Source organism: Tenebrio molitor, chromosome 5 (assembly GCF_963966145.1).
Source record: "Tenebrio molitor chromosome 5, icTenMoli1.1, whole genome shotgun sequence".
Lineage (NCBI taxonomy): Eukaryota > Metazoa > Arthropoda > Insecta > Coleoptera > Tenebrionidae > Tenebrio > Tenebrio molitor.
In genome coordinates, this window is record NC_091050.1 from 698,071 (window position 1) to 714,780 (window position 16,710).

At 35.4% G+C, this 16,710-nt stretch overlaps 3 protein-coding genes across 3 annotated transcripts; 2 read left to right on the forward strand and 1 right to left on the reverse strand.

Annotated features, from left to right (window-relative positions):
* Positions 1–3,960: 3,960 nt before the first annotated feature.
* LOC138131421 (uncharacterized) lies at positions 3,961–5,039 on the reverse strand. Its single transcript, XM_069048408.1, has 2 exons — positions 4,945–5,039; positions 3,961–4,711 (listed from the first exon to the last, which is right to left on the reverse strand). Exons 1-2 carry the CDS (start codon positions 4,954–4,956, stop codon positions 3,989–3,991), a joined length of 735 nt encoding a protein of 244 aa, XP_068904509.1. The 5' UTR covers positions 4,957–5,039; the 3' UTR covers positions 3,961–3,988.
* A 1,157-nt stretch (positions 5,040–6,196) lies between these two features.
* LOC138130329 (probable cytochrome P450 6a13) lies at positions 6,197–7,437 on the forward strand. The gene is made up of 3 exons (XM_069046765.1): positions 6,197–6,735; positions 6,790–7,035; positions 7,090–7,437. Exons 1-3 carry the CDS (start codon positions 6,438–6,440, stop codon positions 7,266–7,268), a joined length of 723 nt encoding a protein of 240 aa, XP_068902866.1. The 5' UTR covers positions 6,197–6,437; the 3' UTR covers positions 7,269–7,437.
* Positions 7,438–8,844: 1,407 nt separating this feature from the next.
* LOC138130246 (uncharacterized) lies at positions 8,845–16,561 on the forward strand. The gene is made up of 6 exons (XM_069046676.1): positions 8,845–10,580; positions 10,628–10,873; positions 10,927–11,091; positions 13,602–14,693; positions 14,741–14,986; positions 15,040–16,561. Exons 1-6 carry the CDS (start codon positions 9,485–9,487, stop codon positions 15,207–15,209), a joined length of 3,015 nt encoding a protein of 1,004 aa, XP_068902777.1. The 5' UTR covers positions 8,845–9,484; the 3' UTR covers positions 15,210–16,561.
* Positions 16,562–16,710: the final 149 nt, after the last annotated feature.

A 16,710-nucleotide genomic window follows, 5' to 3' on the forward strand; every position in this document is an offset into this window, starting at 1 on the left:
GGATCAACGAACGATCTCTGAATCATTCGTACTGATGAGAATTGCCAAGTGTTCGAATCGACCGGGCGGAATTGTAAAAATACTCCGGTGGAAACAAAAATTGCCAAAGGGCATCATGCAAGTAGTTCCAGATCACAAACCGCAACGATTATTTCACGCCGAATTAATCCGAAACGTAAACTCAATGACTTGGGATTGGCCCTTTCTCATTCAAAATTATCTCAAAACATTGAAAAATCAATCTACAGATTTTTGAGATGTAAGAAAAATTTAAAACATTTTTTTTGACCCAAGTGTTTCTCTCAAATGATTCTTTTCGTCCTGCATTTAAGGAGGAAAAGGCAGATTTCAGTATATCCTGGCGACATGACAGCTTATATATTATTTTTTAGCAAGGGTGTCGTTCATAACGACCCATTCTTACCAACCTAACCACTTGACTTAATAAGCGGTTGATTTATGTAAGGAGAGCTACTGGTTATGGCAACACTGCTTTATTACGTCGTCTGAACGCATTACATTCCATCATCTGGATGTGACAAAGTCTGCTCCAGCCGTCAATTCAAAATATTTGGATAAATTCCACGTTCTATATTCGATACCAATCAAGTGGGAGGAATCGAAACAAACAACTTTTCGATTACTGTATCCTTTGATCTCGTCCTCATCTATCCGATGAGCCTATCAGAAGTTAAATTCGTGTCGAGTCGCCCCTGTCTCGTGGCAACTTATGCGGAATGACAAGTCGTACAGAAATGACGCCTTCGACATACAGATAAAAAGTAAATAAAAAAATCCAATTTAGAAGCAAATGACTTCCTGCTTATAATATAAATTGAGGATTAGGTTAAGACCATACATGCGACGGAGGAACAGAACGGAGTCGGACGTGCTCGTTTCGACGACAATAATTATTTTTCAGGTGTCTTTAAGGTAATGTTTCGTGTGGAATCCGGGAAATGGCGGCGCTTAATCCGGGTTCTTTATAAAATAATCCCAGGCATTTTCGCGCTTGCCTTGTCTCAATTTACATTCCGGGAGCTTATCCGGATTTCCCACCTGTTTACGGTTTTAATTATATCGGCAAATCTCCAGATAAACCGATCGGCACAGGACGCAGCTTCACGAGTGACACTCCAAAAGTTTTACAAAGATGTGGTCACTGAACGAAATTTTAATTTATTTATTAATTTGTTGGGCTTTAGGTTTGTTTAATTGGTTTTAATTAATATATGATATAAACAGTACAATAAAGAAACATGAAAACAAAATGAAACAAGCCCTAAAGTTGCTAAAAAACATTTAAATATGAAGAGAATTATAAAAAAAATAGTTTGTGTAACAGAAAGTTCTAATGAAATTCAATTCTTTAAATCCGTGAAGACCCCATTAACATTTGTTTGGTGCTTCTTTAGCTATAAGCGCACAAGAGATAAATACATCATACATACAAATAGGTACTTAGAAATGTTGCACATTATTACAGATGATTTTTTTCTTAACTAAACCTTTTAAGAATTTCTCAATAGGTACGAAATTCTTCTTGGAAATTCGATTTGGACAAAAATAAGGGATGCGTCTCTCACCCTAGTCGTAACACTCCTAGGTAAAAAATATTTGATTATTCTCTTTGTTATTCACTTGCGGTCTCCATAGAATAATAGTTTTTTATCTGTCGATCTAAACTGACCAGTGGTAATTCCATTTCCATATCTCGCAGTGTTGAGGGAATTTGGACCCTCTCCAGTTATTGTTATCATCAAACATTTATTTCAATCCCGCAACCCTCCGCCATATATTTATCCATTTCATTCGTTTTTATTAATTTGCACTCCTTTTTTCCTCTGTTTTCCTCTCGACCGTCTACAGTCTGGCAAACATAATAATGATTTGCATTAATATCATCGGACCCTCCGAGTTATCTCCGCTCTGTTGAAGCTGTCAGTTCGAGAGAGTAACATATTTTCTCCTTTTCTTCCGCTTTACCAGGTCCCTGCCAAAAATTATACCTTATATGCCTTGACCAGAGGACATCTCGACTTGGCGCTGTTATTACCGACTTTCTACACCAGCAGACGGCCCCAGCTCATCCATTATGGATGCGGACGGCAGGCAATTTATAAAACGAACATATATATTTTTTTTTCGGTTTGGCGAATAAAAGAAAAAAAATGTCAATTGTTTTTAATATGGGTGAAAGCGAACAATAAAATCTTATCTTTATGTGGGGCGGTTTCGACACCCCGGCAGTAAAAAGGTATGCCCATAAAATAAAAATAATTCCCGTGTAGCGGACTAGAAAAGAAAAATAACACGAGAGGGTATATAGACTGGTCAGCGTTATTCGGGCGGTAAATTTCTATTTTTATGTTTCAATTTTGCATTTTATTGCACCTATGATCGTGGCAATTTTTCAGAATGATGCAATTGCATGCTTACATTTCAGACCATTTGTAATTCAATTATTCAAATCGGGTTCTAGGCAGCGGGGCCGTATTTACAGGGTAGTTGGAAGAGAAGTGTTCCCGATAGACTGCACTATTTACCCTACGATTAGTAACACAAAAAAATTCCAAAAGTGTGTGCTAATAATCTTTCGTGTTTATTTAATTTTGTTTTCAAAGACAAACAAGAAATTATGTTGTTTGTGGGTCTAAGATTGTTGTTTTTACAAAAGAGTTAGAATGTAAGCAAGTTGTGGTTCAGTAATTATGGAAACATTATGAAAGTCATTAAGTCTCATGTCATGTAAAATAAGAAAGTTGGTGTCATTCGCAGTTAAACCAGTGAACTTCTGTCTGATGCCAATAACTTGTCCATTATTATTTCTCAAATAAAAATTGTAGTAAGTATATGTCAATTTTATATTTGTAATTTTTGTATCGTGTAATTTTTATTTATTTATTTTTTTATTTCCAACGTAAAAATTAGTTTTCCATCGTTTTTCCAATTTTAAGAACCAAACGAGAGACTGTTTGCTATTCTTAAAAATATCTTTTTATCGTAATAATTTATAACAAAAAAAATTAAGCACCTCCGGAAAACCACACAATGATGATAAGCGACAAGCGAAAAAGTTTGTCTTTTATTATATTATATATTATGTTAATGCCGTGTGACAAGCGACTTTTCCATTTTTTATTTTAGCCAATTGAAAATTTACTTAAAACGTCTGTCCCACTTATCGGGACACCTGAACACCCAACAGCACGCTCCAACTCTCGCTGAAACCGCCATAAAATCCCGAAACCCGTAAAAACTCCTTTATGCGTTCCGCTAAGCATTCTAGTGGTAAACACTAAAGTAACCAGTGTTTTATGCTAAAAAGAGTCCTGAATTATTTCCACTGCGGATTCTCTCTCGCATCCTTCTTGCAACACTATCTTCACATTTAATTTAAACGGGCAGTTTTCAGGCAATAAAAATGCACGCCTTCTGGTTTCATGAAAAACCGTCTTTTTATTTATTGCCTGCATCAGTTCCGTCCCCCATTTCGGGCGAGCTTCGCCTCCGCGCACCCCGATTCGCCACGCTCGACGTGACCGCGCTCTCCACAAACTGTGACACGGTTTTCAGGAAAAGATAAGTTTTTCTTCCGACCGAGAAATTTGTTACAATCCACGAAACATTTATACACATTAACATCGCAGGTTATTTATTTCGTCTGGCCCCTTTTAACTTCCGCGTTTAGTTTATTGCTTCGGTTAGCGCCAGATTAGTGTTAAAGAGAATTAATATATTTGGCAGGACTGCGCGAGGGTTTCTTACCCTTCGGGGTCCTGGGCCCGGGGGTGTTGCTGTGTGGACGCAAACTGTGGGAAATCAGGTGCAGCGGGGTGGATGATGAGGGTCGCTTCGCTGGTTTTGTGGTTTCAGATGTCAGTTACCATAGACGAAGAGGAAAAACTTCACAAGTCGATAATCGTTGCGGGAATAGAAAAAACAGAAACATACTTGTACTCGCGATAAGCAATTTTATTTCAAAGAATTAAAATAATTGAGGCAACCCATAAACTGTTGCAGGAACCCTCACACTGGGCAGTCCATATTCTTTACTAGGTACTCCGTACGTTGTAGCAGGAACCTTCACTGCAGGCAACTCTTGCCCAATTCTTTTCGAAACTGTAACTTTCCGAACTGGTACCCCATATGACGTGACTGGTACCTTAGGTTTCAAAGCAACTTTCGCCACCGGGACTCCGTAAACTGTGGCAGGAACTTGAGGTTTGACTGGTACTCCATAAGAAGTTGACGGAGCTTGTGGTTTCGATACTTCATCACTATCATCATCGCTCTCTTCGTCGTAATCGAAGTCAAATGTGCGTACCGATGGTACGATGTAAGTTGTGACTTGTTTCTTGGGGACTGCGACTTTTTGTACTGGTACTCCGTACGATGTCGATGGTACGCCGTAGGTTTCGGATGGTTTTTCTGGGACGATTTCGCTGCCTTCTCCAATGATATCGGTCAAGTCAAAATCGAAAGTTCTTGTCGGTACTCCGTAAATGACGGACGGAACTTTGAAGTGAGGGAGGCCGTAGACTTCTTCGGGTTTAACCACCAGGACTCGAGATTCGGGTTTGTGGGGTACTCCATATTCGATGGATGGTTTTGGTGGGGCTGTAGTTGTCGAGGTCACGACTGATCTGTAGTTGGCGTTTGCGTACAAAGCCAAGGAGGTGTGAAGGAAGTAAACGAAAAATATAGGAGTCTGCAAAAAATAAAAATTTCACTTAATTAATTTAGTTTGTGCAGAAATAATCTCAAGTACTACTAAGAAGATTTGCTATTTTACAAAATACTTCAAGCTACCAAATTTTTATAGCATTAACTAATTTGTCCACAGTCAAAAACGTAATACTCGTAGAATAAAATTATTATTTTTTATCGTCGACATACTGTATATTATTTCAGGTGTGTATTATTTAAAAATAAATCACTTACAAAAACGTTCATGTTGTCACAGGTTGTGTTTGTTACTGATAAAAAATTGAAAAATGTTTGCTTTTATATCAAGTGTGCTTTCATTTTTCACTGGATTGCCGAAAGGCGTTATTGTTGATGAGCGGAAATAGCTCTTTAGTGTTTTTCTAATTGCCCTTTCACATTTATCGTGATTTTGGAATTTTATCACTTGTTAAATCAGCAAACAATTATTTCTTCGAAATCTTTTATCTAGTAATCAGTAATTTATGGTTCATAGTTATAAAATTGTGACATAATACAAAAAAATGTTTAGTCAAAAAAATCTTGAAACAATTAATTTTTATTAATTTTCCTATTATAAATAAAAATTGTGTCGCTCTATCATAGTGATACGCGATTTCTTCATTTTATTTTAGTATTTTAGATAATATTTTATAATAAAATACTTGATTCTTTGGTTTTATAAACAAATCCATAAAATATAAATGGAGATTTTTACGTTTTACAAAATTTTCCAAGCAAAATTGTACCTAAAAAACGTTTCTTATCAAAACACATGACATACTTTATGCACTTAGCAGCTAAAGGTCGTTGTTGATAAATGGTAAATAATAATTGTCACAACGGTCCATTCTCTACTATTAAATGAAATGTTTATTTGAACTTATTCTCATATTGCTCATATTTCAGTCCCATAGTTCAGAGTAAGGGAAAATGTTGAGTCTTGATAACGTAAATAAAAATTCTGCTGAGTTTGTGTGTTCATTTCTAATATTTGGTTTGATCACATGGTACTGCTACTATTTATACTGTTTCACCTATTGGAAGAAAAAAGGAGTACCAAGCCACCCACCTCGATTTCCAACAAGTAACATCACGAAACCTCTGTTAGGTCAAGAAAATATTTCCGTCACAGTCTAAAATTTCTACAACAAATTTAAGAGAAAAGGACACAAGCATGCAGGTATCTATTTTTTAAATGGCCCAGTGTACTTACCCATAGATCTAGAAATTGTAAAACACATACTGACCACTGACTTCGAGCATTTTGTCGACCGAGGAACATTTTTGGACGAACAAAACTGTCCGTTAAGTTCAATGCTATTCTCTATGAAGGGGTTAAAGTGGAAGAAGCTTCGAGCTAAACTATCTCCAATGTTTTCTGCGGGAAAACTCAAAAGCATGTACGGAATCTTTATGAAAGTAACAGAAGAATTTGTCGATGTTGTTGCACACACAGCACAAAAAGAAGACGAAATCAATATTAAATATATTTCTTCGAATTTTACCACGGATATTATCTAGCAACAGGTTTTGGTCTCGAAGGTGGCAGCTTAAAGAACCCTAACAATAGAGTGGCAAGAGTGTCGTCGTCATTATTTTATCCATCCACTTGGTCACTGTTGAAAACTGTCGCAATTGAGGGATTACAAAATCCTGGAAATATATTGAAAGCTTCAGTGAGCAGCAAATTTCAACAAGATTTCTTTCAAGATCTAGCCGAGAAAACGATGAAGTTGAGAGACGAGAACAAGATCGATCGACAAGACTTCTTCTCGTTGCTTCTTGAAGCCAAGGATAAAGAAGGTCTCACGTTTAACGAGATTGTTGGTCAATGTTATATGTCCTTTTTGGCTGGGTTCGACACATCCTCCCAAACTATCAGTTACTGCATTCATCAACTAGCACACAATGAAGATATGCAGGACAAACTGCGCCAAGAAATTTTCGAAAATTTGGGCACAGATTTTCGAAAATACACCTACGAGGATATCCTCAAGCTTCCCTATCTGGACAAGGTCTTCCATGGTAAAACAAAATACTCGTATCTCGATGTTGCAAATTATAAAATTTTCTTTGCAGAAACCTTGAGGTTGTATCCAGTTCTGGGTTTCTTGAACCGAATTTGTATCAAACCCTATAAGGTTCCCGGAACAAATGTGGTTCTTGACAAAGGTACACCAGTCCTGATCTCAACTTTAGGTTTTCAACATAATCCTGAATATTTTCCTGATCCCTTGAAATTTGATCCTGAAAGATTCAGCGAGGACAAACCGCTAATTCCTTTTAGTTTTCAACCATTCGGGAAAGGACCTAGATCTTGCATTGGTATAAAAATGATCTTGTGCTCGATCGAACTATTTATATCTGTCTGATTTGAAGGTATGTGTTATGGAAAATTGCAAACCAAATTGGGAATTGCTGCTCTTATTTCACAGTTCAAGTTTTTACCCAGTCCGAAAACTCCAAGATTAGTAGAATTGGACAAACTAGCTAAATCTCTGGTCATGATAACCAAAAAAGGCATAGTTGTTAGAGTTTTAAAACTGCAAGGCCAGTGATGTGTTTATGACTAGAAGTGCATTTACCTAAAGGTTTATCTGAAATTTTTTTGACCCCGTAAATATATTTGTAATGAATGATATATGTCAAGGATGCTCGGCTGATCTCTTGTGCACCAAAATATAAAACATAAGTAATGTATAAAATATAAAACTCAATGTGGTACAATGTTTTATTATTTTTCACTCTCGTATTTTCAATTAAAAATTTTGTTAAAGTGGTTAATTGAAAAGTGAATTACATAAATCGTTTGTTATGTAATTTGTTCTAATGGTATTATTCTAAATTGTCTTTCTTGTTTAGTAGTTCAGTGTATCTACCCTTAAAAAGGACAAACCAAAACAATTTTTTGTTTTTACAAGGAGAAGTCGTCAGATGTGCGACGGCTTTTTGCACAAAAAAAAATCAGTTGGTTGCCGCGACTACCCATATCACCATCCTTATAGGAAACGCCCGAATGTTTGTGAATTTACGAGAAAAAAATGGCAAATTTCTGATGCGTTTCTCGTGGGCCCCACGCTCGACGCTCCGGGTTCGAGCCTTTCTGCCGGAGTTTTTTTTTTATTACTGAAAGAAAGAAAACGCAGTACTGTAACCTTCTTTATAATTTTTTTGATTTTTAATTGAATTTTGTAAATGAAACTAGGTGGATGGACCCAGATTTTGCATTGGTATTAAAATCATCTTTTCATTCATTTAATTGCTCTTATTTATTTTGTTTGAAGGAAGTTAGCAATCGTGGCTCTTATTTCTCAGCCCAAATACGCCTAGACATGTAGAATTTGACAAACTTACTAAATATATACTGATGGTGTACATTCAAGGTTTGCTTAACAGAGTTTTCGAAATGCAAATCTAGCTGCAATGTTCGTTAAAAAAATCAAGATATGAATAATTTAGTCTGACTTTTTGACCTAATAAACGTAGTTGTAGAGATACCAGATACATACACAAATCGCGTGCACTTGCATGTAATAACAAAAACAAATCAGTGGAAATACCTAAAGAGCTTTTTTTTTAATTTGGCGTCGAAGTAGGCGTTGAACAGTCGATTAAGATCGCACCACTCGTGTAAAAGCGTAAGATTTAAACAGCTGCTCCGTGATCCGTAACCTATATAGTGCGTTCACAATCGACAATTCAACGCCTACTTCGACGCCAAATTTAAAAAAAACACCCGTTATAAAAATATATCCTCTACTGTCATGAAATATTTTTGATTCTACAATTTCCTTACGCATCATTTAGATTTCAAATGATATATTTGTTCTGAAGGGTTAATCATGAAGATATTAATCAAATCTTATCTTCAGCCCCTGCATGCGAAAAGTTAACACAAAAGGAAATATTTATTCTTCCTTTAGAATTTGAGTTCCTCCAAATGAAGTGGACCAAGGCATGAAAACATGAAACATATCTAAAGTCAGCCAAATCTTTAGACATTATTCGTTTCAATGAACCTTGGCTAAAGTCCTGAAATTGAAATTTCTTGAGGAGTAGATTCTAAAACTTGTTTGACACGATGCTAAATTTTGTAGAAAATTTGTTAGAAAATGAGAGAGACTCTCGATCAGGACCAATGAACGATCAGGATCATAGTCTGTCTTTGTCAGATGCTAATCGTTCATTGGTCCTCTCTCATTTTCTAACAAATTTTATACAAAATTTAGCATCGTGTCAAACAAGCTTTATAAATCATTTTGTAGGTCCATCAAGTTTCCAAATAAATTCCTGTCAAGAGCTCTTTGATAAAAAGTTTGTTTTTTTTTGTTCTTATACAGTACAACATTGTTAACAAGAATTTCTACTTTCGTTGTCACTATTTGTGGTCGATTATAAACAATTTCAGGAATGCTTAGATCGTACTATGTAATTATTTCGGCAGACTATAAGTATAACAAGATCAAAGGTAGCGGAAAGTCAACAAACGTACTCCAAAATTTGAACCAAAAACTGCTTTCTTTCATTTACCTCAACAAGTGAGTATTTGTTTATTTTGCTTATTTTTGGCACTAATAATTTTTTTTATATCTACCAAAATATGAGTACAAAAAAAAAACGAATGAAATCACATAATTAAAGATGAAGGTTATCTCAATGTTAAAATTTCTCAATTTCTGTGGATAATATAAAATTATTTGCGGATCGATAAGCTCAGTCAATGTAAATCCTCGTAACGTAAAAGTATAGTGAGATTAAATCGTAATTGGTAATTATGTCATTCTTGAGTACTTTACAATTGATCACGATCCAAGAATTCTTTACTGTTTTGACAATTTGTTTAATCACATGGTATTGCTACTATTTCCATTGCTTCAATTACTGGAGGAAAAAAGGTGTACCATTTCATCCTCCAAGTTTTCCCACCGGCAACATCGCACAACCTTTACTTGGTAAAGTAAATTTATTTGAAGCAATAGCAAATTTCTACACGGAATTTAAGAAAAAGGGTTACAGACATGCAGGACTCTATTTTTTCAACGGTCCAGTGTATTTTCCCATCGATCCAGAAATTGTTAAACACATGCTGACCACAGATTTTGATCATTTTGTGGACCGAGGAGTATTCATCGATGAGGAGAAATTTCCTTTAAGTGCACACCTGTTCTCCCTGACGGGTTCAAAATGGAAAAACTTGCGAGCTAAGATATCGCCGACTTTTACATCAGGAAAATTAAAAAGCATGTACGAAATCTTTCTCAAAATGACTGAAAATTTTATTGATACTATTGAATCAACGACATTGAAAGATGAAGAAATTAATATTAAACACGTAGCTACGAATTTCACCTCTGACCTTATTTTTTCTACGGCTTTTGGCCTCGAAGGTGGAAGTCTCAAAGATCCCAACAACAAAATGGGAAGAGCTGTGTTGTCATTTTTTCATCCTTCGGTGTGGTTTTTCGTGAAAGTCATAATTACAGAAGGTTTACATAAACCTGGAAATTTGTTTAAAACTACATTATACAGCAAATTTCATGAAACTTTCTTCCAAGAGCTAGTCAAGAAAACAATGAAGTTGCGAGAAGAAAACAACATCACTCGAAACGACTTTTTCTCGTTGCTCATGGAAGTCAAGAAGAAAGAAGGTTTAACATTTAATGAGATCGTTGCGCAATGTTTTCTCTTCTTTGTGGCGGGGTTTGAGACATCTTCGGCAACAATCAGTTACTGCATTCACGAACTAGCCCACCATCAAGATTTACAAGACAAACTTCGAAAGGAAATTTTCGAAAATTTGGGTACAGATTTTCGAAAATTCACCTACGAAGGTATCTTCAAGCTGCCCTATCTGGACAAAGTTTTCAATGGTAAACCCTCAACCGAATTTGTAACAAAACTAAAAGTGTCTTTACAGAGACGTTGAGGCTGCATCCAGTCCTCGGCTTTTTCAACCGAATTTGTGATAAACCTTACAAGATCCCTGGAACAGATGTTGTTCTTGACAAAGATACGCCAGTCATAATTCCAATTTTAGGACTTCAACGTGACCCTGAATATTTTCCTGACCCTTTGGAATTTAATCCTGAAAGATTTAATGAAGACCAGGCGCAAGTACCTTTCACTTTTCTTCCGTTCGGGGAAGGACCTAGATTTTGCATCGGTATAAACGTACGCTTTGAACTATCTAATGGTATTTATTTAATTTGTTTGAAGGTATGCGCTACGGAAAACTCCAAACCAAATTAGGAATCGCTGCTCTCGTTTCGCGGTTCAAATTTCTGCCCAGTCGAAAAACTTCGAAGCATGTAGAAATGGATAAATTTTCCAAAACATTTGTAATGGTGCCCAAAAAAGGCTTATTTGTTAAAGCTTCTAAAATATAAACTCACTTGTAATGATTAGAACCAAACGTATGGCAATGAATTTTGCACCGTTGGATTGCTCTTGTCAAGGCGCTTCTTCTGAGCCGAAAAAAAAATTTACCTGGATTTTTCCGTTTTAGAGAAATTCACAAAAAACCAAAAAAAAAAACAAAAAATGGGTTCAATGGCCGGAACTTTTACTATACCTGAATTCCACTCATCCTATACAATAACTGACAGCAATTTGGTTCGAATCGGCGACAAAAAATTTCTGGAAAAAACCACGTCCCCCCCTTCTATCTAATTTTCACTTCGGAAAATCATTTAAACGCCCATAGCTCCCTTATTAAGCCAAATATGGCAATTAATTTTGCACCGTTGGATTGCTCTCATCAAGGCGCTTCTTCTGAGCCGAAAAAAAATTTACGTGGATTTTTCAGTTTTAGAGAAATTCGCAAAAAACCAAAAAATCCATATTTTTGGCTCCCACAGCAAAAAATGGGTTCAATGGCCGGAACTTTTACTATACCTGAATTCTACTCATCCTATACAATAACTGACAGCAATTTGGTTCAAATCGGCGACAAAAAATTTTTGGAAAAAAAGCACGTAAATAAGGTACTACTTCGGAAAATCATTTAAACGCCCATAGCTCCCTTATTAAGCCACTTAGGGCAATGAATTTTGCACCGTTGGATTGCTCTCATCAAGGCGCTTCTTCTGAGCCGATAAAAATTTACCTGGATTTTTCTGTTTTAGAGAAATTCGCAAAAAACCAAAAAATTCATATTTTTGGCTCCCACAGCAAAAAATGGGTTCAATGGCCGGAACTTTTACTATACCTGAATTCATAATTTATACAAAGTTTTAATCGTTTTTATTTTTCCTCTCGCTTCCACATATTTAATTTCGAATTGATCAAATACGTTACCTCTTAAACTTGTTGGTTTCTGATTGAACATTTATCTTACATCAAAAGCCTGTATAACTGGACAAATTTGCCAAAATATGACCACAATAAAAGAGTTTAACTTTTTATCAAATATACAGAATGTGTGGTTCAAGAAATTTTATACTGTTTGAGGCTCTATACTCGTGTGAACTTTTTTATTCCATCGAGGAAGTCCCGATGGAACAAACCGTTGAAATCTGAAATAAAGTGGGAGGCTATTTTGTTAGTGTTTCTCCGGGTGCGCCTTAACTTGTGCTCTACGTGAGGGTCGCCAATTAATTTAGTACGACCAAATTGAACGGAAGATTTAGAAAGGAAAGTTCTTTCAATGGACTTTAAATGAAAACAATTTACTTGAATAGATAAGATAAACTAGTAATGATTGTCAAATTAAAACTTGAATAGGGATTATTTAACATAGATATATCTTGTATACAGGGTGACTTACGAATAATAATGAGCCTATCGAAATTTGTGATGCAGCCAACATTACATTAGCATCGATCATGTGTGTTTAAAAAAAAATATTTTAATTTTATAGTTATATAACATAGTCAACATGTCCAACAGTACATTTGTGAAATTTAATCAAAATCATTATGTGAAACAAAACACAAAACAAAAAACGATGGGGACATATATTGTTGGTTGCATCACAAATTTTGTTAGGCTGTAACATCTGTTACTTTTATTCTACTTATTCTACTTTATTGCTTCAAATTTAATAATTGAATTGCAATACAATTTAATAACTTGACTTCATTTTTAACAATTATACTGGGTGCCCCAAAATTCGCGGAACAACTTAGCAGTACGTTGTTAAGTAGTCATTAAAATATCAGGTAAAAATGTTTAAAAAAATCAATCTTCGTTTTTGTAGAAGATATGGACTTATTCGTTACACTAAATGTGGCAACATTTAAAAACATTCTATGTATCCCAATAGTCTGCAAATATTTCATTTTTGTTGTATCCATGGAAATGGGAGAGAAAAATCAAAGCCATGTTGCCGTACGTTATTTTAGGTAAAACGGACATAAAATTACTATTTGGAAATGTTGGAAGTAATGAAGAAAATAATTGCAAACCTGATCACAATCGTTCAGAATTATTATGCCAATGGCTAGGAAAAGACAAATAATGAAAATCTTTTTTAATTTTTAAAATAAATGAGATCAAAGCTGCACCTTTTGAGCCCCCATATCTTCAAATTTAAGAGGTGGTATAGAATTTTTTTTAAATTTTTCTCATTATTTTCTAACATGAGTTGACATTGCCCCATCGAGTTGTTCCGCGAATTTTGGGGCACCCAGTATAAATCATTGAGATATTAATAATTACCAACGCGTGAGCATAAAAATAAACAATGCAAAGTTATCTTCTATAAACTGTAAGGTCCAAATAGTGAACAACACAACTGATACAAGAGACAAATAAATTAAACAGAAAAATTATCGCAGTGATTAGTGAATAAGTAGTCAAAAATTCTGTGGCTGATAAAAACATATTAGCTGAGCAATGAGCTCAGTCTTTGCACATCCTTGTAACGTAAAAGTATACTGAGATCAAATCGTAATCAACAATGATTCTAAATTTGATCATAGTCGAACATTTTTGTATATTTTTAATAGTTTGTTTAATCGTGTGGTATTGCTACTATCTCCATTGTTTTAATTACTGGAAAAAGAAAGGTGTACCATTTCATCCACCAAGATTTCCCATAGGCAATATCGTGAAGCCTCTACTAGGTAAAGAAAATGTATCCGACGCAATCGCAAATTTCTACAAGGATTTTAAGAAGAAGGGTCACAGACATGCAGGACTGTATTTTTTCAACGGTCCAGTGTATTTTCCCATCGATCCAGAAATTGTTAAACACATACTGACCACCGATTTTGATCATTTTGTCGACCGAGGAGTATTCTGCGACGAAGAGAAATTTCCTTTAAGTGGACACCTGTTTTCCATTAGGGGTTCAAAGTGGAGAAACTTGCGAGCTAAGCTATCACCGACGTTTACATCAGGAAAACTAAAAAGCATGTACGAGATATTTCTCAAAATGACTGAAAATTTTATTGATACTATTGAACCAACGGCATTGAAAGGTGGAGAAATTAATATTAAATACCTGGCTACGAATTACACCTCTGACATTATTTTTTCTACGGCTTTTGGTATCGAAGGTGGATGTCTAAAAGATCCCAACAACAAAATGGCCAGAATTGCTTTGTCATTATTCGATCCACCGACCTGGTTTTTCGTCAAAACGATAATTACGGAGGGTTTACAAAATCCTGGAAATTTGTTGAAGACTATACTGTACAGCAAATTTCACGAAGCTTTTTTTCAAGACCTAGTCAAGAAATCAATGAAAATGAGAGAAGAGAAGAAGATCGAGCGGAAAGACGTGTTCTCGTTGCTCATGGAAATCAAGGAGAAAGAAGGTTTGACGTTTAATGAGATCGTTGCGCAATGTTTTGTCTTCTTCTTGGCGGGGTTTGAGACATCTTCGCAAACTATTAGTTACTGCATCCACGAACTGGCCCACAATCAATATTTACAAGACAAACTGCGCGAAGAAATTTTCGAAAATTTGGGCACAGATTTTCGAAAGTATACCTACGACGATGTCTTCAAGCTGCCCTATCTGGACAAAGTTTTCAATGGTACGCCCTCAATCGAATTTGTAACAAACCTAAAAGTAGCTTTGCAGAGACGGTGAGGTTGTATCCAGTGTTGGGCATCTTTAATCGGATTTGTACCAAGCCTTACAAGATTCCCGGAACGGATGTAGTTCTTGACAAAGGTACGCCAGTCTTGATTCCCGTTCTAGGTCTTCAACGTGATCCTGAATATTTTCCTGACCCCTTGAAATTTGATCCTGAAAGATTTGACGAGAGCCATTCGCAAGTACCTTGCACTTTTCTTCCGTTCGGAGATGGACCCAGATTTTGCATTGGTATAAACGTACACTTCGATTGATTTTGTGGTTTTTATTTAATTTGTTTGAAGGTATGCGCTACGGAAAACTTCAAACCAAATTGGGAATTGCTGCTCTTATTTCGCAGTTCAAGTTTCTACCCAGTCCAAAAACTTTAAAACATGTGGAATTGGACAAATTGACCAAGTCTTTGGCCATGGTACCCGTTAAAGGCTTAGTTGTTAAGGTTTTAAAAATATAAATAAAACTTGTTATGCTCATTACATTCCTATTTGGCAATCTCTCAACCGATATTGCATTATTAATTTAACTTCGGATTGTGACTTGCAAAAAACTTTTAATTTCTTTTATTAAATTTACTATTGATTGTTTTGGTATTTCAACTTTAATGACATGTATATTTATAACAAAATTTCATTACTTTGTGAGATTATATTTATCGCAAAGGAATATTTACAAATCATTTATCATAATTAATAAAAATTATCATACGCACTAGATACTAAAAATCTCTCTCAAGGTCGATTTCGTCGATTTTACCATCCACATAATTATAATGCTTTGCTGTCAGATCAGATTCCTAACTGTGCATTCACGTACCATTACGAGATCATGATTACCTACCATTTATCAAATGTAATCACAACGGAAACCATTATTTTATTCTAGGAAGAAATTAAAAAAAAAACAGAGATTGTATTTTTAGAATTTGTGAGTTTTTGGTTTCGGCTCGCACTGGTTAACTTTTCAATTATAACAAAGGCGTTGGAAACCATGTTGACAGCTAACCTAAAATTTAGAGCCAAACAAATTTTCTTTTTTTTTTCTTTCTTTGCAATGTTTTACATTAAAAACAGAATAACGTAACGATTCCTATTCTCGAAGCAAATATCTAAGGGCACCCTTTGCTGAAAACAAACATGTTCAATTATGTCCCGATTAAACATAAACAAATGTCATTCGTGTCAAACGGCGGGAAATTCAAACTTTACACTGTTCTAAACGCGTTAATTTTTCCAACGCCTACTCAGCTCAGGATTTCATTTGAACGCGCGATACAATTTGCAATGATTATCACATGGTGCTACAAAAGCGCGATTTACGAGGGTGTGTGGTATCGAGAGGAGAAGAGAGTTTGTTTTATCTCCTTCTCCTTCTCGGTTTGTGTTGGTGTTGGTCAGATTTTCGTAAAAATTCGACAATGAAAAGGGACGAGGGAAGCTCCTGGTGTCGAAGTTTCTTCAGCAGAGGCCGCTACAAACCAATGTCTCTCCTACCCCTACCAGTATCTGACTTATAAAAAAAATTCAAATTATTCTGATTTAAATCATGCCTCTTGCATTCACTTCTGAAAAATGTTATTTGTCGTATTAATGAATTTGTGGTAAAGTTAGTTATTGTCAATCCATTAAATAAAAAGGTTGGCAGCTTTACATTCTAGTACTTTCTGCTTTATATGGTTGGCGGTTTTGATCGCCATTGTGACAAGCAACCAATTTTGTATGTTCGAGTGTTACTGCAATTGCACTTTATACACTTTAATTAGGTATGTTGCGTTTTAATATAAAATAAATCTGATTTGATCTGATCTGATCTCTTTTGACGTTTTTGATATTTGACATCTTTTGACAACGTTCTAACCTAAATTAAAATTTCCCCCAAATACAACTTACATCACACGAGTATATTTTTTGTGCTTTTCATATTAGCATAAAAATATTTAATTCTTTTAAAAACAGCAA